At 38.3% G+C, this 21086-nt stretch overlaps 1 protein-coding gene across 2 annotated transcripts in view; it reads right to left on the bottom strand.

Annotated features, from left to right (window-relative positions):
• The window catches only part of SH2D1B (SH2 domain containing 1B), a gene marked incomplete at both ends in the record, with an annotated part of 32801 nt that extends 12633 nt beyond the window's left edge, over positions 1 to 20168 (bottom strand). For both annotated transcript variants that reach the window (XM_079696952.1, XM_079696951.1), the window contains one exon: positions 20020 to 20168. In XM_079696952.1, the coding sequence (XP_079553078.1) occupies positions 20020 to 20168 (149 nt within the window). The remainder of the gene's footprint in view (positions 1 to 20019) is intronic.
• Between the last annotated feature and the right edge of the window lie 918 nt (positions 20169 to 21086).

Raw genomic sequence — 21086 nt, forward strand, 5'->3', positions numbered from 1 at the left:
AGAAAATGGGCATAGAGGGAACCTACCTCAACATCATAAAGGCCATATATGACAAACTCACAGCCAACATTGTTCTCAATGGTGAAAAAGACAAACCATTTCCTCTAAGATCAGGAACAAGACAAGGTTGCTCACTCTCACTGCTGTTATTCAACATAGTTTTGGAAGTTTTAGCTATAGCAATCAGAGAAGAAAAAGAAATAAAACGAATCCGAATTGGAAAAGAAGAAGTAAAACTGTCACTGTTTGCAGATGACATGATACTATACATAGAGAATCCTAAAGATGCTACCAGAAAACTACTAGAGTTAATCAATGAATTTGGTAAAGTAGCAGGATACAAAATTAATGCACAGAAATCACTTGCATTCCTATACATTAACAATGAAAAATCAGAAAGAGAAATTAAGGAAGCAATCCCATTTACTATTGCAACAAAAAAAATAAAATACCTAGGAATAAACCTACCTAAGGAGACAAAAGACCTGTATGCAGAAAATTATAAGACACTGATGAAAGAAATTAAAGATGATACAAATGGAGAGATATACCATGTTCTTGGATTGGAAGAATCAACATTGTGAAAATGATGATACTACCCAAAGCAATCTACAGATTCGATGCAATCCCTATCAAACTACCAATGACATTTTTCACAGAAGTAGAACACAAAATTTCACAATTTGTATGGAAACACAAAAGACCCTGAATAGTGAAAGCAATCTTGAGAAAGACAAATGGAGCTGGAGGAATCAGACTCCCTGACTTCAGACTATACTACAAAGCTATAGTATTCAAGAGTGTATGGTACTGGCACAAAAATAGAAATATAGATCAATGGAACAGGCTGGAAAGCCCAGAGATAAAACCACACATATATGGTCACCTTTTCTTTGATAAAGGAGGCAAGAATATACAATGGAGAAAAGACAGCCTCTTCAATAACTTGTGCTGGAAAAACTGGGCAGCTACATGTAAAAGAATGAAATTAGAACATTCCCTAACATCGTATACAAAAATAGACTCCAGGGCTTCCCTGGTGGCACAGTGGTTGAGAGTCTGCCTGCCGATGCAGGGGACACGGGTTCGTGCCCCAATCCAGGAGGATCCCACATTCTGTGGAGTGGCTGAGCCCATGAGCCATGGCCGCTGAGCCTGCACATCCGGAGCCTGTGCTCCGCAATGGGAGAGGCCACAACAGTGAGAGGCCCGCGTACTGCAAAAAAAAAAAAAAAAAAAAAAAAAAGAAAAAAAAATAGACTCCAAATGGATTAAAGACCTAAATGTAAGGCCAGACACTATAAAACTCTTAGAGGAAAACATAGGCAGAACACTCTATGACATAAATCACAGCAAGATTCTTTTTGACCCACCTCCTAGAGAAATGGAAATAAAAACAGAAACTAACAAATGTGACCTAATGAAACTTAAAAGCTTTTGCACAGCAAAGGAAACCATTAACAAGATGAAAAGACATCCCTCAGAATGGGAGAAAATATTTTCAAATGAAGCAACTGACAAAGGATTAATCTCCAAAATATACAAGCAGCTCATACAGCTCAATATCAAAAAAACAAACAACCCAATCCAAAAATGGGCAGAAGACCTAAATAGACATTTCTCCAAAGAAGATATACAGATTGCCAACAAACACATGAAAGGATGCTCAACATCACTAATCTTTAGAGAAATGCAAATCAAAACTAATGAGGTATCACCTCACACAGGTCAGAATGGCCATCATCAAAAAATCTACAAACAATAAATGCTAGAGAGGGTGTGGACTATAATTGCTTCACAATGCTGTGTTAGTTTCTGTTGTACAACAAAGTGAATCAGTCATATGCATACATATATCCCCATATCCCCTCCCTCTTGAGCATCCCTCCCACCCTCCCTATCCCACCCCTCTAGGTGGTCGCAAAGCACTGAACTGATCTCCCTGTGGGATACATCTGTGTCCCACTAGCTATCTATTTTACATTTGGTAATATATATATGTAAATGCTACTCTCTCACTTCGTTCCAGCTTACCTTTCCCCTTCTCCATGTCCTCAAGTCCATTCTCTACGTAAGTGTCTTTATTCCTGTCCTGCCCCTATGTTTGTCAGAACCATCTTTTTTTTTTTAGATTCCATATATATGTGTTAGCATACGGTATTTGTCTTTCTCTTTCTGACTTACTTCACTCTGTATGACAGACTCTAGGTCTATCCACCTCATTACAAATAGCTCAGTTTCGTTCCTTTTTATGGCTGAGTAATATTCCATTGTATATATGTGCCACATCTTCTTTATCCATTCATCCGATGATGGACACTTAGGTTGTTTCCAGCTCCGGGCTATTGTGAATAGAGCTGCAATGAACATTTTGGTACATGTCTCTTTTTGAATTATGGTTTTCTCAGGGTATATGCCTAGTAGTGGGATTGCTGGGTCATATGGTAGTTCTATTTTTAGTTTTTTAAGGAACCTCCATACTGTTCTCCATAGTGGCTGTACCAATTCACATTCCCACCAGCAGTGCAAGAGTGTTCCCTTTTCTCCACACCCTCTCCAGCATTTATTGTTTCTAGATTTTTTGATGATGGCCATTCTGACTGGTGTGAGATGATATCTCATTGTAGTTTTGATTTGCATTTCTCTAATGATTAATGATGTTGAGCATTCTTTCATGTGTTTGTTGGCAGTCTGTATATCTTCTTTGGAGAAATGCCTATTTAAGTCTTCTGCCCATTTTTGGCTTGGGTTGTTTGTTTTTTTGCTATTGAGCTGCATGAGCTGTTTATAAATTTTGGAGATTAATCCTTTGTCAGTTGCTTCATTTGCAAATAGTTTCTCCCATTCTGAGGGTTGTCTTTTGGTCTTGTTTATGGTTTCCTTTGCTGTGCAAAAGCTTTGAAGTTTCATTAGGTCCCATTTGTTTATCTTTGTTTTTAGTTCCATTTCTCTAGGAGGTGGGTCCAAAAGAATCTTGCTGTGATTTATGTCATAGAGTGTTCTACCTATGTTTTCCTCTAAGAGTTTGATAGTTTCTGGCCTTACATTTAGGTCTTTAATCCATTTTGAGCTTATTTTTGTGTATGGTGTTAGGGAATGATCTAATCTCATACTTTTACATGTCCCTGTCCAGTTTTCCCAGCACCACTTATTGAAGAGGCTGTCCTTTCTCCACTGTACATTCCTGCCTCCTTTATCAAAGATAAGTTGGCCATATGTGCGTGGGTTTATCTCTGGGCTTTCTATCCTGATCCACTGATCTATCTTTCTGTTTTTATGCCAGTACCACACTGTCTTAATTACTGTAGCTTTGTAGTATAGTCTGAAGTCAGGGAGCCTGATTCCTCCAGCTCCGTTTTTCGTTCTCAAGATTGCTTTGGCTATTCGGGGTCTTTTGTTTTTCCAAACAAATTTTGAAATTTTTGTTCTAGTTCTGTGAAAAATGCCAGTGGTAGTTTGATAGGGATTGCATTGAATCTGTAGATTGCTTTGGGTAGTAGAGTCATTTTCACAATATTGATTCTTCCAATCCAGGAGCATGGTATATCTCTCCATCTATTTGTATCCTCTTTAATTTCTTTCATCAGTGTCTTATAATTTTCTGCATACAGGTCTTTTGTCTCCTTAGGTAGGTTTATTCCTAGATATTTTATTCTTTTTGTTGCAGTGGTAAATGGGAGTGTTTTCTTGATTTCATTTTCAGATTTTTCATCATTAGTGTACAGGAATGCCAGAGATTTCTGTGCATTAATTTTGTATCCTGCTACTTTACCAAATTCATTGATTAGCTCTAGTAGTTTTTCGGTAGCATCTTTAGGATTCTCTATGTATAGTGTCATGTCATCTGCAAACAGTGACAGCTTTACTTCTTCTTTTCCAATTTGGATTCCTTTTATTTCCTTTTCTTCTCTGATTGCTGTGGCTAAAACTTCCAAAACTAGGTTGAATAAGAGTGGTGAGAGTGGACAGCCTTGTCTTGTTCCTGATCTTAGTGGAAATGGTTTCAGTTTTTCACCATTGAGGACAATGTTGGCTGTGGGTTTGTCATATATGGCCTTTATTATGTTGAGGAAAGTTCCCTCTATGCCTACTTTCTGCAGGGTTTTTATCATAAATGGGTGTTGAATTTTGTCGAAAGCTTTCTCTGCATCTATTGAGATGATCATATGGTTTTTCTCCTTCAACTTGTTAATATGGTGTATCACATTGATTGATTTGCGTATATTGAAGAATCCTTGCATTCCTGGAATAAACCCCACTTGATCATGGTGTATGATCCTTTTAATGTGCTGTTGGATTCTGTTTGCTAGTATTTTGTTGAGGATTTCTGCATCTATGTTCATCAGTGATATTGGCCTGTAGTTTTCTTTCTTTGTGACATCCTTGCCTGGTTTTGGTTTCAAGGTGATGGTGGCCTCGTAGAATGAGTTTGGGAGTGTTCCTTCCTCTGATATTGTTTGGAAGAGTTTGAGAAGGATGGGTGTTAGCTCTTCTCTAAATGTTTGATAGAATTCGCCTGTGAAGCCATCTGGTCCTGGGCTTTTGTTTGATGGAAGATTTTTAATCACAGTTTCAATTTCAGTGCTTGTGATTGGTCTATTCATATTTTCTATTTCTTCCTGAGTCAGTCTTGGTAGGTTGTGCATTTCTAAGAATTTGTCCATTTCTGCCAGGTTGTCCATTTTGTTGGCATATAGTTGCTTGTAGTAATCTCTCATGATCTTTTGTATTTCTGCAGTGTCAGTTGTTACTTCTCCTTTTTCATTTCTAATTCTATTGATTTGAGTCTTCTCCCTTCTTTTCTTGATGAGTCTGGCTAATGGTTTGTCAATTTTGTTTATCTTCTCAAAGAACCAGCTTTTAGTTTGGTTGATCTTTGCTATTGTTTCCTTCATTTCTTTTTCATTTATTTCTGATCTGATCTTTATGATTTCTTTCCTTCTGCTAACTTTGGGGGTTTTTTGTTCTTCTTTCTCTAATTGCTTTAGGTGCAGGGTCAGGTTGTTTACTCGAAATGTTTCCTGTTTCTTAAGGTGGGATTGTATTGCTATAAACTTCCCCCTTAGAACTGCTTTTGCTGTGTCCCATAGGTTTTGGGTCGTCGTGTCTCCATTGTCATTTGTTTCTAGGTATTTTTTAATTTCCTCTTTGATTTCTTCAGTGATCACTTCGTTATTGAGTAGTGTATTGTTTAGCCTCCATGTGTTTGTATTTTTTACAGATCTTTTCCTGTAATTGATGTCTAGTCTCATAGCATTGTGGTCGGAAAAGATACCTGATACAATTTCAATTTTCTTAAATTTACCAAGGCTTGATTTGTGACCCAAGATATGATCTATCCTGGAGAATGTTCCATGAGCACTTGAGAAAAATGTGTATTCTGTTGTTTTTGGATGGAATGTCCTATAAATATCAACTAAGTCCATCTTGTTTAATGTATCATTTAAAGCTTGTGTTTCCTTATTTATTTTCATTTTGGATGATCTGTCCATTGGTGAAAGTGGGGTGTTAAAGTCCCCTACTATGATTGTGTTACTGTCGATTTCCCCTTTTATGGCTGTTAGTATTTGCCTTATGTATTGAGGTGCTCCTATGTTGGGTGCATAAATATTTACAATTGTTATATCTTCTTCTTGGATCGATCCCTTTATCGTTATGTAGTGTCCTTCTTTGTCTCTTCTAATAGTCTTTATTTTAAAGTCTATTTTGTCTGATATAAGAATTGCTACTCCAGCTTTCTTTTGATTTCCATTTGCATGGAATATCTTTTTCCATCCCCTTACTTTCAATCTGTATGTGTCTCTAGGTCTGAAGTGGGTCTCTTGTAGACAGCATATATATGGGTCTTGTTTTTGTATCCATTCAGCCACTCTGTGTCTTTTGGTGGGAACATTTAGTCCATTTACATTTAAGGTAATTATTGATATGTATGTTCCTATTCCCATTTCCTTAATTGCTTTGGGTTCGTTATTGTAGGTATATTCCTTCTGTTGTGTTTCTTGCCTAGAGAAGTTCCTTTAGCATTTGTTGTAAAGCTGGTTTGGTGGTGCTGAACTCTCTCAGCTTTTGCTTGTCTGTAAATGTTTTAATTTCTCCATCAAATCTGAATGAGATCCTTGCTGGGTAGAGTAATCTTGGTTGCAGGTTTCTCTCCTTCATCACTTTAATTATGTCCTGCCACTCCCTTCTGGCTTGTAGAGTTTCTGCTGAGAGATCAGCTGTTAACCTGATGGGGATTCCCTTGTGTGTTATTTGTTGTTTTTCCCTTGCTGCTTTTAATATGATTTCTTTGTGTTTAATTTTTGACAGTTTGATTAATATGTGTCTTGGCGTATTTCTCCTTGGATTTATTCTGTATGGGACTCTCTGTGCCTCCTGGACTTGATTAACTATTTCCTTTCCCATATTAGGGAAGTTTTCAACTATAATCTCTTCAAATATTTTCTCAGTCCCTTTCTTTTTCTCTTCTTCTTCTGGAACCCCTATAATTCGAATGTTGGTGCGTTTAATGGTGTCCCAGAGGTCTCTGAGACTGTCCTCTATTCTTTTCATTCTTTTTTCTTTATTTTGCTCTGCATCAGTTATTTCCACTATTTTATCTTCCACCTCACTTATCCGTTCTTCTGCCTCAGTTATTCTGCTATTGATCCCATCTAGAGTATTTTTCATTTCATTTATTGTGTTTTTTTTTTTTTTTTTTTTTTTTTTTTGCGGTATGCGGGCCTCTCACTGTTGTGGCCTCTCCCGTTGCAGAGCACAGGCTCCGGAGGCGCAGGCTCAGCGGCCATGGTTCACAGGCCCAGCCGCTCCGCGGCATGTGGGATCCTCCCGGACCGGGGCACGAACCCGTGTCCCCTGCATCGGCAGGCGGACTCTCAACCACTGCGCCACCAGGGAAGCCCCATTTATTGTGTTTTTAATCGATTCTTGATTCATCTTTAGTTCTTCTAGGTCCTTGTTAACTGTTTCTTGCATTTTGTCTATCCTATTTCCAAGATTTTGGATCATCTTTACTATCATTATTCTGAATTCTTTTTCAGGTAGACTGCCTATTACCTCTTCATTTGTTAGGTCTGGTAGGTTTTTATCTTGCTCCTTCACCTGCTGTGTGTTTTTCTGCTTTCTCATTTTGCTTATGTTACTGTGTTTGGGGTCTCCTTTTTGCAGGCTGCAGATTCGTAGTTCCCGTTGTTTTTGGTGTCTGTCCCCCGTGGCTAAGGTTGTTTCAGTAGGTTGTGTAGGCTTCCTGGTGGGGGGGACTAATGCCTGTGTTCTGGTGGTTGAGGCTCGATCTTGTCTTTCTGGTGGACAGGTCCACGTCTGGTGGTGTGTTTTGGGGTGCCTGTGGCCTTATTATGTTTTTAGGTAGCCTCTCTGCTAATGGGTGGGGTTGTGTTCCTGCCTTGCTAGTTGCTTGGCATAGGGTGACCAGCACTGTAGCTTGCTGGTCGTTGACTGAAGCTGGGTGCTGGTGTTGAGATGAAGATCCCTGGGAGATTTTCGCTGCTTGATATTATGTGGAGCTGGGAGGTCTCTTGTGGACCCGTGTCCTGAGGTTGGCTCTCCCACTTCAGAGGCACAGCACTGACTCCTGGCTGCAGCACCAAGAGCCTTTCATCCACCCGGCTCAGAATAACAGTGAGAAAAAGTAGAAAGAAAGAATTAGTAGAAGAAAGAAAGAGAGAGGGAAAGAAAGGAAGAAGGGAAGAAAGGAAGGAAGGAAGGAAGAAAGAAAGAAAGGAGGGAGGGAGGGAAGAAGGATGGAAAGAAAGAAGGAAAGAAAGGGAGGGAGGGAGGAATGAAAGCAAAAGGAAGAGTGAATGGAAGAAGGGAGGGAGGAAGGAAAGAAAGAAAGAAAGACAGGAGGGAGGGAGGGAGGAAGGAAAGAAAAAGAAAGTGGAAAGAAGAAGGGTGGGAGGGAGGGAGGGAGGAAAGAAAAAGAAAGAAGGAAAGGAGGAGCGGAGGGAGGGAGGGAGGAAGGGAAGGTAGGAAAAAAAGAAAGAGCAGGTAAAGTAAAATAGAATAAAGTATGAAATATAGTAGCGTTATTAAAATTAAAAAGTAATTATTGGAAAAAAAAAAAAACACGGACCGATAGAACCCTGGGACATATGGTGGAAGCAAAGCTATACAGAGAGAATCTTACACAGAAGATTACACATACACATTCACAAAAAGAGAGCAGGGGGAAAAATCAAAAATCTTGCTCTCCAAGTCCACCTCCTCGATTTGGGATAATTCGTTGTAAAAAGAGGAAAAGGGCGAGAAGTCTGAAATCTTGCTAAGTCCACCTTCTTAATTTGGGATAATTCGTTGTAAAAAGGGGGGAAAGTCTTAAATCTTGTCCTCAAAGTCCACTTCCTCAATTTGGGATGATTCGCTGTCCATTCATACACTCCACAGACGCAGGGCACATCAAATGGACCGTGGAGCTTTAATCCACTGCCTCCGAGGCTGCAAAGAGAGATTTCCCTGTCTCTGCTCTCACAACTCCCGGGTCTCAGCCTTGGACCTGGCCCCGCCTCTGCGCGTAGGTCGCCGGAGGGCGTCCGTTCTTCGCTCAGACAGGACGGGTTTAAAGGAGCCGCTGATTCGGGGGCTCTGGCTCACTCAGGCAGAGGGGAGGGAGGGGAATGCCCTCTCCTCGCGCACCAGGCAACAAAAGGGAAAAAAGTCTCTTGCCTCTCCGGTAGCTCCAGACCCTTTCCCCGGACTCCCTCCGGGCTAGCACTAACCCCTTCAGGCTCTCTTCCTGCCGCCAGCCCCAGTCCTCTCCCTGCGCTCCGACTGAAAGCCGATACCCGAGCCTCAGCTCCCAGCCCCGCCCGCCCCGGCTGCCGAGCAGACAAGCCTCTCGGGCTGGTGTGTGCCTGAGGGCACCGATCCTCTGTGCCAAAATCTCTCCGCTTTGCCCTCCGCACCCCTGTTGCTGTGCTCTCCTCCGCTACTCCGAAGCTTTCCCCCTCCGCCACCTGCAGTCTCCGCCCGCGAAGGGGCTTGTAGTGTGTAGAAACCTTCCCTCCTTCACGGCTCCCTCCCACTGGTGCAGGTCCCGTCCATATCCTATTGTCTCTGTTTATTCTTTTTTTCTTTTGACCTACCCAGGTATGTGGGGAGTTTCTTGCCTTTTGGGGGGTCTGAGGTCTTCTGTCAGCGTTCAGTAGGTGTTCTGTTGGAGTTGTTCCACGTGTAGATGAATTTCTGATGTATCTGTGGGGAGGAAGGTGATCTCCGCGTCTTACTCTTCCGCCATCTTCCTCCGGCCCCCCTGGAGCATGGAGTCTTAACCACTGGACCATGAGGAAAGTCCTCATACCTGGTAAATTTTGATTCAATGCCAGAAGTAGCAAATTTTATCTTTATGGTGCTGGATATTCCCATTTTCCTATAAAGATTCTTGAACTTTTTTCTAGGGTACAGTTAAGCTACTTGGAAATAGTTCAATCTTTTGGAGACTTGTTTTAAATCTTTTTTAGGTGAGACAAGAGCAGCCTTTATTACAGAACTAATTCTATCCCACTACTGAGTCAATATGCTTCTGGTTATTCTAACTGAGGTCGATGAATTATAAAATTTTCTACTCTGGTGAGAATACAAACTATTTCCAGACCAGCGTGAGCTCCAGAGATTGTTCCCTTGGCTTTTAGGGTGATTTTTTTTTTACCCAGCCTGGTTATTTACCTCACATGAGCCATTCAACACTAAGCTGAAGATTCAAGGAACCCTTCTGCAGATCCCAGGAGCTCTTTCTTAGTGTACCTTTTCTTCTGTGTTCTCACCCCCATAAACTCTAGGCACCTTGGCCTTCCTGGACTCCTAGCTCTATTTCATCAGCTTAGAGAGACATAAGGCTCTACCTTGGTAGACAAGGACATTAATACAGTTGTTGTTATTATCTCAGATGTTCAAGAATCTAGAGAAAAGAGAGCTTGCTAAGTAGAAATATGGATGATATTAAAGAAACACCCAAATTAAACTTCTAGAGATAAAAACTACATTGTATAAAATGAAGAATTCACTGGATGGGAGTAGCAGCAAATTTCACATTGCAGAAGACAGAAATTAGTGAACTTGAAGACAAAGCAATAGAAGCTATCCAAAATGAAAATCAGAGAGAAAAAAAGACTGAAAAAAATAAACAGAGAAACTGTGAAATGTGGAACAACTTTGGGTAACCTAATATACCTGTAATTAAATTCCCTGAGTGGGAACAAAACTATTTAAAGAAACAACAGACAAAAATTTTCTAAGTTTGATGAAAATTATATACCCACATGTACAAAAAATTAAATGCACCCCAAACTCAAGAAACACAAAGAAAATTACACAAAGGTACATCACAATCAAATTGCCTAAAACCAATGATAAAGAGAAAATCTCAAAAGCAATTGAAGAAAAAAATACATACCTACAGAAGAACAAATATAAGGACAGCAAACTTCTTATCAGAAACGCTGCAAGTCAGGAGACAGTGGAACAAAATCTTAAGCGTATTGAAAGAAAAAATTAGCCTAGAAATCTATATCTAGGGAAAATCTTTCAAAAACTGAAGGTGAAAAGAAGACATTTTCAAATACACAAAAGCTGAAATAATTTACACCAGTATATATACACTACAGGAAATGTTATAGGAAGTCCTTTAGACAGACAGAAAATGGTACCAGGTGAAAATCTGAAACAATACTAATATTTCTCAACTAGGAGTGACTTTTGGCAATGTCTTGAGATATTTTTAGTCATCACAAGTTTCACAGGGCATTCCCCTCAACAAAGAATTAGCTGGCCCCAAATTTCAATAACGCCAAGGCTGAGAAACCCTGGTACATACAAAGGAAAGAAGAGTACCAGAAATAGTAATTATGTGGTTAAAGAAAAAATTATTTTTCTTATATTTAAAATCACTTTAAAAGATAATTGATTGCTAAAAGTAAAAGTAGTAACAATCTACTCTAGGGGTAATAAAATATATAGAAATAAAATGGATGACAATAAGAGCACAAAAGCTTAATTAGAGTGTGGGAGAAATGAAAGGATATTATTGTAAGGTTCTTGTATTATAGGTGAAGTGGTATAATATTACTCAAATATAGGTTGTAATAAGTTAAACATGAATACTATAAATACTAAATAAACTACCAAAAAACAAAGAATTATAGGTAGCAAGCCTGCAAAAGAGATAATTTGGAAATAATTTAAATATTCAATCAATTCCAAAGTAGGCAGAAAGGGGAAAAGAAGAACAGATGGGACAAATAGAAAATAAATACCAAGATAGTAGATTTAAACACAGTCATATTAATGATCACATTAAATACAAATGGCCTAATCATCCCTATTAAAGGGAAGTTATTGTCAGATTGGATAAAAAAGCAAGACTCAGGGGTATGATTCTTACAAGAGATCTGATATAAAAATGAAAACACAACTAGATTAAAAGTCAATTGATGGGGAAAGTATATACTATTAACACTAATAGAAAGAAAGCTAGCAATATCAGCTCAGAGCAATGACTATAACCAGGAATAAAGAAGTGGGGTTTTCAAAAAGATAAAGGGGTCAATTAATTGAGAGGATATAACAATTCTAAATGTTTATGCACCTAAATGTTTGTTTCAAAATACATAAAGCATACATGTTTTTCCCAAAAAGATATACAAATGGCCAACAGGTACTTTAAAAGGAACTCAATATCTCTAATCATCAGGGAAATTGAAATCAAAATCACAATGAGATGTCACCTCACATGTGTTAGAATGGCTATCATCAAAAAGACAAGAGATATCAAGTATAGGTGAGGATGTGGAGAGAAGGGAACACTTGTGCACTGGTCGTGGGAATGTAAATTGGTGCAACCACTATGGAAAACAGTATGGAGGTTCCTCAAAAAAGTAAAAATTATGATCCAGTAATCCCACTTCTGAGTATACAGTCAAAGGGAATGAAAACAAGATATCAAAGAGATATCTGTATTCCATGTTCATTGCAACATTATTCACAAAAGCCAAGATAAGGAAACAACCCAAGTGTCCATCAACTGAGGAATGGATAAAGAAGATGCGGTATATATAAACAATAGAATATTATTCAACCATGCTAGACAGAGAAAGATAAATGCTGCATGGTATCACTTACATGTGGAATCTAGAAAATTTAATCTGTTTATTAACAGACAAGAAACAAAAATTCATACTACCATTTCAGTTGATGCAGAAAAAAACTCTCAGCCCTACTAGGAACAGGAGGGCTAAAGATGTAGTTAGTGGGAAAAGATTGAATACTTTTACCCCAAGATCAGAAAATGACAAGGATTTTTGCACTCATCACTTCTATTCTACATTGTTTTGGAAGTCTTAGCTAGTGCAATAAGGCAAGAAAAAAATGGAACAGAAAAATTGGCATGGAAGAAATAAAATCACCTTTAATTGCAGATGGCATGTAGAAAATCATACAGAGATTCTACAAAAAAGCCAATGGGCCAATAAGTGAGTTTAGCAAGGTTGCAGGATACAAGTTCAGTATATGAAAATCAACTGTGTTTCCATTCACTTGCATTGAACAAGTGGAAAGTGAAAATAAAATAATTTAAAATTTTAAATCACTAAAATCTGATATCATTTAAAATAACATCAAGTGTATGAAATCTTCGGGATAAATTTGACAAAAGATGTACAAGACCTGTTACAAAACATTTCTGAGAGAAATTTTAAAAGATATGAATGAATAAAGAGATTAAACTATGTTCATGGATCAGAAGAATTAATATTACCATGTTAGTTCTCCCCAAATTGATCTCTAGATTCATGCAATCTCAATCTAAATGTCATCAGTCTGTGTGTGTGTTGGTGGGGGCAGCGGGTAGTTGAAAAGCTGAATCTAAAATATGTATGGAAATGCAAAGGGCCTATCATAGCCAAAATAACCCTGAAAAAGTTGGGTGATTTAAACCATCTTATTTCAAGATTTATTATAAAGTGATAGTAATCAACACAATACAGAATTTGCATAAAGACAAAAAAAAAAAAGATCCATGGTGAGAGCTTAGAAATAGATCCAAACTTATATAGTCAATAGTTTTTGTTTTTGTTTTTTACAAAGGCACCAAAACAATTTATTGGGATAAAGGATAGTCTGTTCCACAATGAGCTGGAACAAATAGGTGACGATATTTAATAAAACACCAACCCCAACCTTACCCCAGATTGCAAAAATTAAATCAGAATAGGCTACACTAAATGTGAAAGTTAAAAGTATATCACTCTAGAAGAAAACAAGGAGAAAATCTTTGTGAATTGCATTAAGCAAGGGTTTATTATATACAATGCTGAAATCACAATTCATGAAAGAAAAACATGATAAATTTGACTTCATCAAAATCAAGAACTTCTGTTCTTTGAAATATACTGCTAAGATGATGAAAAAACAGTTACAAGTCAATACAGAATGTTTTAAGACTTTTAACTTCTGGCTTTCTCACTGGTCTTGATTGGAGTGTGCATCCATATAATCTTTTGTTGTACTAATTTGTCAATGTGTGTAAAAATGTTAAAATGTTTAGGATATTATCCTGAGGAGAGAGTTGGGCAAACTCTCAAAGATGTAAACACAAAAATGTTAATCTTCTCAAATTACATTGGGTCCATTGGACCAAATTGGAAATAACTTAAATGTATCATTATGTATAAATTATGATATATGCAATCAATAAAATAGTAAACAACCATGAAAGGATGATGTGTATTGGCTTTCTTTGAAGTAGAAAGATACCCATTATACACTGAAAAAAAGGGTTGCAGATGATCATATATAAAATGAACCATTTATGTACATATATAATATTTGCTTATACATGCATATGAATAGAGAACAGTCTGGAGAGATTAGAAAAGGATTTCTGAGTGGTGAGACTGAGATAATTTCTGCTCTCTTTTTTATACCTTTCTCAACATTTGATTTTTCTAAAAATACAAAAAAGTTTGAATTTTTTTTTTTTCTTTCTGAACTCAAGTCTTTCCAAAGATCTCAGAATCTGAGAGCTGGAAATGACTCTTGGGTTCTCTCTCATTCACCCTTTCTGTTGTTTCCTCCTCAGTGAGGACCTGCCCTAAGTCAGGGCTTGGGTTCTTCTCATCTGCAGCCTTCCTATATATGACTACAGAAAGTCCCTCCTTTGCCTTCATAACTGCAGGTGAATTCCTTGCATCTCCGAATATCTATTCTATTTTGACTCTGCTGATTATAAAGCCAGACCCAGTTCCAACTTCTAACACTCACAATGTCACCTACACAGACAGTGTTTTGCACATTGGTGTTTTCACGCTCTATCAGGCTGTGAGATCAAGTAACAGTTCCTGTCCGTGGTTACCACATACATAGCTTTCTGGTCAGTGGTATATGCTGCTAGCCCAACTCTCCTCTGTGACTTCCTTCCCTTATTTCTAACCTTCTCCATAATATCTTCATTTAGATCTGTGAAAGCATGAAAGTTGGCATATTGCCATTCTAACACAGCAAAGAAGAGAGGGTAGCTCATTTCTAGGAAGCAGGATGCAAATTCTACATATTAGGATCTATTGCCAAGCCCTCAAGTCCCCTGCTTGGGCACGTTATAACACAGTTCCAAGGGGACCACCTTGAGCACATTTCAGTGGAACTGGGGACATTGATAAGAGAGGGAACATAACAACATATTAACAGTTGGACCTTGGACACTTTAGTTAATAAGAAGCTCCATTTCTTTTCCCACAAAATAGGGATATATCACCTATGGAAGATGGCTTTGCAAAAGATAAATGAGATAATTGATGTAACATTCTTAGCACAATTTTTGACTCATAAAAAGCACCTTCATAATGGCTCTTGCTGCACAGATGTAGAAAAACAGTCTAACGCTTGTGTTGTAGATAATTTTGGCTTTGTTTACTTAGGGTTGTATACTGGAATATGAATTGCTTTATGTGACCTTCTCAGAGGAATCTTTCCTGTACCCAACCTAAAGAAGACTCTTTGTCCCTCCCTGTAATACCCCTCTGTTTTGTTTTCACTGTATTGTCTCCTCTCACTGGAATGTCATTTCATGGAGGCAGGACTAGTATCTGTACTGTTTATCACTGTTTCACCAATGCATAGGAACATGCCTGGAACATAATAGGTGCTAGTGTGTGCTTGTTGAATGAACGAATGAAGGTTCTAGTCATCCTCCAAGTCCCAGCTCCCATGTAGGCTCTCTACTCCTTAATGAATGAATCACTCCTTGCTCTCAGTCATCAGTTATCACACATGTCACAGTGTCCTTTTACTTCTTTATTTTCCCCACTAGACTGTGAGCTGTGTTGAAGGCATCAGCTGAGTGTCTACCATAGCGCTTGACATGGGAAACTTTAAATAACTGTTGAACAATAACAACTGAATGGTCTGTCTGATTTTTGTGATAACAAAATTTCACAAGAATTATGAAAAAGACCGTCTTGATGGGGACCATTTGATCTGAGCCTTAAGCCTGAGGGTGCCTGAAATTTTGTTTGCCTTTTAGTGACGTGGGCAGGGAAGAGGGTGAGCCCTGATCAAGTGCAGGTGTTTAACAAATATTTATTTCTGCCTCTCCATTTGATTAGTTATTATTATTTGTATTACATTTCTCAAGGAATTTTGCTTTGAATGAATATATAAGCTAGCATGATGTATCACAGAGCAGTTGAGCATAAATGTCAATTTTTAAAGAGAATCCCAGTGTTGACTACCTACCCTGAAATCTTGACCAAGGTCTCTCCTGTCTATCACATCCCTTGCAACTTTTTCTAATCTCCATTCCCACTGCTTGCCCCACCGTAGCTAGTTCCTCACCATCTCCCATCTGTATTGCCATCATCATCTGCCAGTTTCAGTACACTCTCCTTATTAGACTGGAGTTCCTAAAACTCAGCAGTAGTCTTGTCATTTCCCTGCTTAGAAACCATCCATGTTTCCCCATTAGCTACAGAATCATTTTTTTAAGACCCCATAATATTACCCCAAACTTACTTTTCCAAAAGTTGGTTTCCAAACTACCTTTCCAGAACCCTGTATGATTGTTATGTGTTTTAAAATATGTTATTTCTAGACCTAAGTTCCTTCCTTTTCCCCAACCTACAATGCCTTCCATCCCATTTCTGTGAAACCAAATCTTATCAACTCTTTTAAATCCCAGCTCAAATACCGCCTCCTCTAAGAAGACTTTCCTGCTCATCTCCTCTGTCCTTGAATTTGTATAATATTGTCTTACCCTTATTTTATTTATTTACATGTTGAAAAGAATTGCAAGTCCCCTATTGGAATCTCCTTAGAATCTCCCCAGGCCTTAGCACAGTGTTTGAATAGATAGTAGGGATTCACTACATTTTTATAAACATTTTTTTAAATTACCAAAGTAATACATGCACGTAAGCATTTAAAGTGTGAAAAAGTTATCAAATAAAAAGAATGAATCCACAATCTTTTTTTCCCTATTTATTCCTCCTAAATTCCCCAGCTGTAACCACTATTATAAGTTTCTTATATAACTTTCAAAAATTGTTTATGAATATACAAGGATATAGGCATACTTGTTTTTGTTTTTTTTTTTAATGCAGACGGGATCATACATTGCATCTTGCCTTTTTCACACAACAATAGATCTTGGAGTTCTTTTCATACCATATATGGATTTACTCAATCTTGTTAATGTCAGTTTGCACATACTTATGCAGTAATAACTATAAGATACGTTTTTATTAATGAAATTTGGGGTCAAAGGTTATACCTGTGCGTTTTATGTTTTGACCACATTTCTATCCAAAGAGGCTGTATTTAGCATGTGCAAGCACTTCTGCTTCTCAGCAGTTGAATTCCTCTGGGTAGTTTCATAGTTTTAATTCTAAACCCTTGAAGAGGTAAAAATGGTATCACATTATTCTTTTTCTTTTTTTATAAATAAATGTATTTATTTATTTATGGCTCTGTTAGGTCTTCGTTGCTGTGTGCAGGCTTTCTCTAGTTGTGATGAGCGGGGGCTACTTTTCGTCACTGTGCACAGGCTTCTCATTGTCGTGGCTTCTCTTGTTGAGGAGCACGGGCTCTAGGCGCGCAGGCTTCAATATTTGTGGCACTTGGGCTCCGTAGTTGTGGCTCGTGGGCTCTAGGAGCACGGGCTCAGTAGTTAAGGCGCATGGGCTTAGTTGCTCCGCGGCATGTGGGATCTTCTCAGACCAGGGCTCGAACCCCGGTCTCCTGCGTTGGCAGGCGGATTCCTAACCACTGTGCCACCAGGGAAGCCCACATTATTCTTTTAATTTGTGTTTTTTAAGTTATGAGTGAGATCTAGCATTTTTTTCTTATCCTTCTTTTTCACGTTCCATTTCAGAGAATCTCCTCCTCTTGCATTTTACCTAGTTTTCTATTGTTTTTTAAAAGCTTCATTATATGTTAATGAAGTTTTGATTTTTTCTGTTGGTTTGTCAATAAGTTTTTTTTAACAACAGTTTTTTTGTTATAATGGTCATATTTAACAATCTTTTCTTGGTTTCTGTGTTTTATATCTTGTTAGGAAGTCTTTCTCAATTCCAGGAATATCTTTTAATAGTTCACGTTTTCTTCTAGTACACACAGTTTCATTTAGAAAAATAAGTTCTGTATTAGACCCAATTTGAATTAATTTTACTTCAAAAAGTAAGAAAGGGATTCAGGTTTATTTTTTTCTAAGTGACCAGCCAAGTGTCCCAACACAATTATCACTCATCTTTTCCTCATTGATTTGAAATGCTATTTTACGCATATGCTAAATTCCATATGTATTTGGATTCATTTCTACCAGATTCTATATTCAATTCCATTGATTTCTCAGTACCAAACTCTTTTAATTACTGTAGTAGTTACTGTAGTTTTATAATGTATTTTAATATTTGGTACTAGTCCCCCTTTTTTAATAAAAAATTTTCTGGCTCTCTGTCAGGTTCCTTGTGTTTCATTTCCCACCTGGATAAACTTTACTATCTTTGAAGAAAAAATTTTAAATTCTGTTGATTTTTCACTGGAAACATACTGAATTTATGATTAATTATGGTGAACTGATATGCTTTCAAACTGAATCCTTCCCTTCACTGAAGTCTTCTAGTAAACTCCCCAGTAGCTATTTAATTTTTTACATTTCATATTACATTTATTCCTGGGTATTATTAATTTTTTGCTGACGTAAATGAGATGTATTATTATATTTACTTACCAGTTATTGTTTCTGTATGAAAAAGCTATTGATTTTTTAGATTTCAATAATATAAGCAGATATCCTTATTGGATTTTCTTAGTTTTTAGTAGTTTTTCTTTTTAGTTAAATCTATATTTTACAGGTATAATGTCATGTCAACTGCAAATAATAATAATTTTGCATCTTCCTTTTCAATTTTTACAAGTATTTCCTTTGACTAATTACACTTGCTAACATCTCCCAGAAAATGTTACATAGTAGTGCTTATAATGAACATCTTTGACTCATTCATGATTTGGGGGGTAATTCTTCCAGTGCTTCATCTGGCCTTTATTTAAGGAAGCATCTCTCTAGCTCTACATGGTTAAGAGTATGTAAGTGTGTGCATGCATATGCACACAGGAGTGTGTGTTTAATTGAGGGGTTGATGCTGAATTTTATCTAATACCTTTTAAGCAAATTTGAATCAACTATGCAGTTTGTAACCTCTGACTTATTAATATGTAATTAAACTAATAATTTTCCTATCAGGGAACCATCCTTGATTTCTTGGATTGGACCATACTTGAGCATAGTGTATTTTCTCCATTAATATTGTACTGGCTTCCATTTTGTTAGTAGTTTATTGGAAATGGATAGTAAATGAAATTGAAATTGGTCTGTAGTTTTCTTGTGTCTGTCTTTTTTTTGGAAAAAAAAAGTTTTACCTTCATACATAGAAATTGAAAAAAATCAGTAAGAAGACGAACAACTCAAGCTAAAAATGGGTAAAGGATATGATTATGCAATTCTCAAAAGAGGAATTAACAATGCCTAAAAATATATGAAAACACCCCCAACATCACCTGTGACTTGAAAATTCAAACTGCCAACACCTTAAGGCTGCCTTTCTTATATCTGTATTCCCGGTATCATATAGAGAAAGAAATATATCCCTGCCTATTCTGTTAGTAATGACAATCTCTTTTGTCCTTATAGCTCCCGAATTCTAAGAAGCCCTGAAGCACATCCATGGAGATACTTGGGTTTTAATTTTTATAACAGGTAAAGAAAAATTTCAGTGGTATCCACAAAGACAAGAATCTTTAAAGACAGTAGATTTCCCCTGATATTTGTTCAGGATTGCTTTCTAAACTGGGCTAAACAAGTTCCTTCAGCAGTGTAGCTCTGATGCTCTGGCTTGGACCTGCATACTGAACTCAGCCTCTTTGGAACCACCAGATGAAGTGTAACACAACCAAGTTGTTTGAGAAATCCCAGGTCTCTGTTTCTTCATCTATAAAATGGTGGCTTTTCTTGATAGACTACAAGCAGGATGAAAGGAGATGATGTACGCTGAAGCCTTTTACAAATCCAATGAAATTCAAAATATTATTAGTATTTTAAGAATCACAAGTGGAGCCAGCAGAATCCATGTAAAAAGTTGGCCTCTCAGATAAAAATTTTATAAAGGGCACCTAGTCTTTTCCATACCAAATAAATCAACCTCTATAGGAGAGGCCGTTTCTCACATGGCTATTTTCTCTGGCTGCCCGCTCCGCTCCCATGCTGCCTGCACTCTTCTCCTCACCAGCCCCATTTCTGCTGCCCCACAGAGTCTGCTCATTGCTTGTATGGCATTTGCACCAGGGAGAGAAGGGCAGGTGGAGGAGCTTGGACACACACGTTCCTTCCATCCCCTCCTGGCAGTCTAACTCTTTCTCATTCTGCTCATTTGGGCTGTGAAGTAGAATTTCTTTTCCACTTGGTTATCAGTCCTACATTTAGCATAAGGTTCCAAATGTGTGGAAGATGAGGCTACTCACGAGACACAGAGGCACAGGACTCCGGGCATAGATTCACTGTCTCTTAACAGAAAGTTGCCGTCCACCCCTTCCTTGAGCAGCAAGGTCTCACAGTCTCGCTTGGACAGAGGGCCGTGGTAATAAGGCAGATCCATGGTGAGCCCCCTCATAGCCCAAGTTCAGGGACAACTCTGAGGAGAGAAGAGGAAGCAGTTGGCCTAATGGAGCCTGTGGAAATACCTCTTCCTTCTCTGGCTTGTGGGTTGAGGGTACTTGTGGGATTGAGGTAGTGTCACGAGATTCAGGAAATGTGAGAGGTGGGGTAGTGAAGTGACCAAGACTTTTCAGCCTGTAAATAGACCAAGTATGACTCATAGAAGTGGGTTAAAGTGCATTTGGGTACACACTGGAATCAACGATATTCATGGCTCAAGCTCAATGCCGAAGACAAGCTCCCCAGAATTGGGTTGCAGCCTTGTCTGTCACTCTAAATCACCAGTTTTTACCTTCTCTGGCTCATGGCATCCCTTCCCGAGATCACATCACTGCTTTTGGCTGAAATGAATGCCCATTTTCTGCTGAAGCTGCCTATGATTATGCTATGCTTAGCTCAGAACAGGTGCTCATAAACCGTTCAGATGCTGAATGAATCCAAATTTGTCCAGACGCAATGGAACAATTGAGAAGGTAGGATGCATCTATGGGTCAAATGACATGAGAAATGTAAGACAGCAATAGGAATAGAAAGCAGCTGGATGCTGTGGGGGAGGATGGCTGGGGGGGAATATCCCCTGGCTAAGGCTCCTAGCCACTGGTGAACAAAGGCCATTTTTAACAGCCTCAAGCATCGTGCCTTTTGGGGAAGGAGCTGGTCCATGTGGGAGGGATATCTGGATATGCAAAATTAGTGCAGGGATACTTCTTCAGGTGGAAGAAAAGAATATATTAGGCTTGGGTTTGAAGAGTCTCAGGTCCTTTGAAGTTTCCATCCTGCAGGACAGCAGTGATGACTGAGAAAAGTCTATCTAGCCAGGGACACTTAGCCCCCTTTAGACAACCTGGTATTGATGAGAAAAATCTCTTTTTTT

This window comes from Hyperoodon ampullatus, assembly GCF_949752795.1.
Source record: "Hyperoodon ampullatus genome assembly, chromosome: 2".
Taxonomy (NCBI): Eukaryota; Metazoa; Chordata; class Mammalia; order Artiodactyla; family Ziphiidae; genus Hyperoodon; species Hyperoodon ampullatus.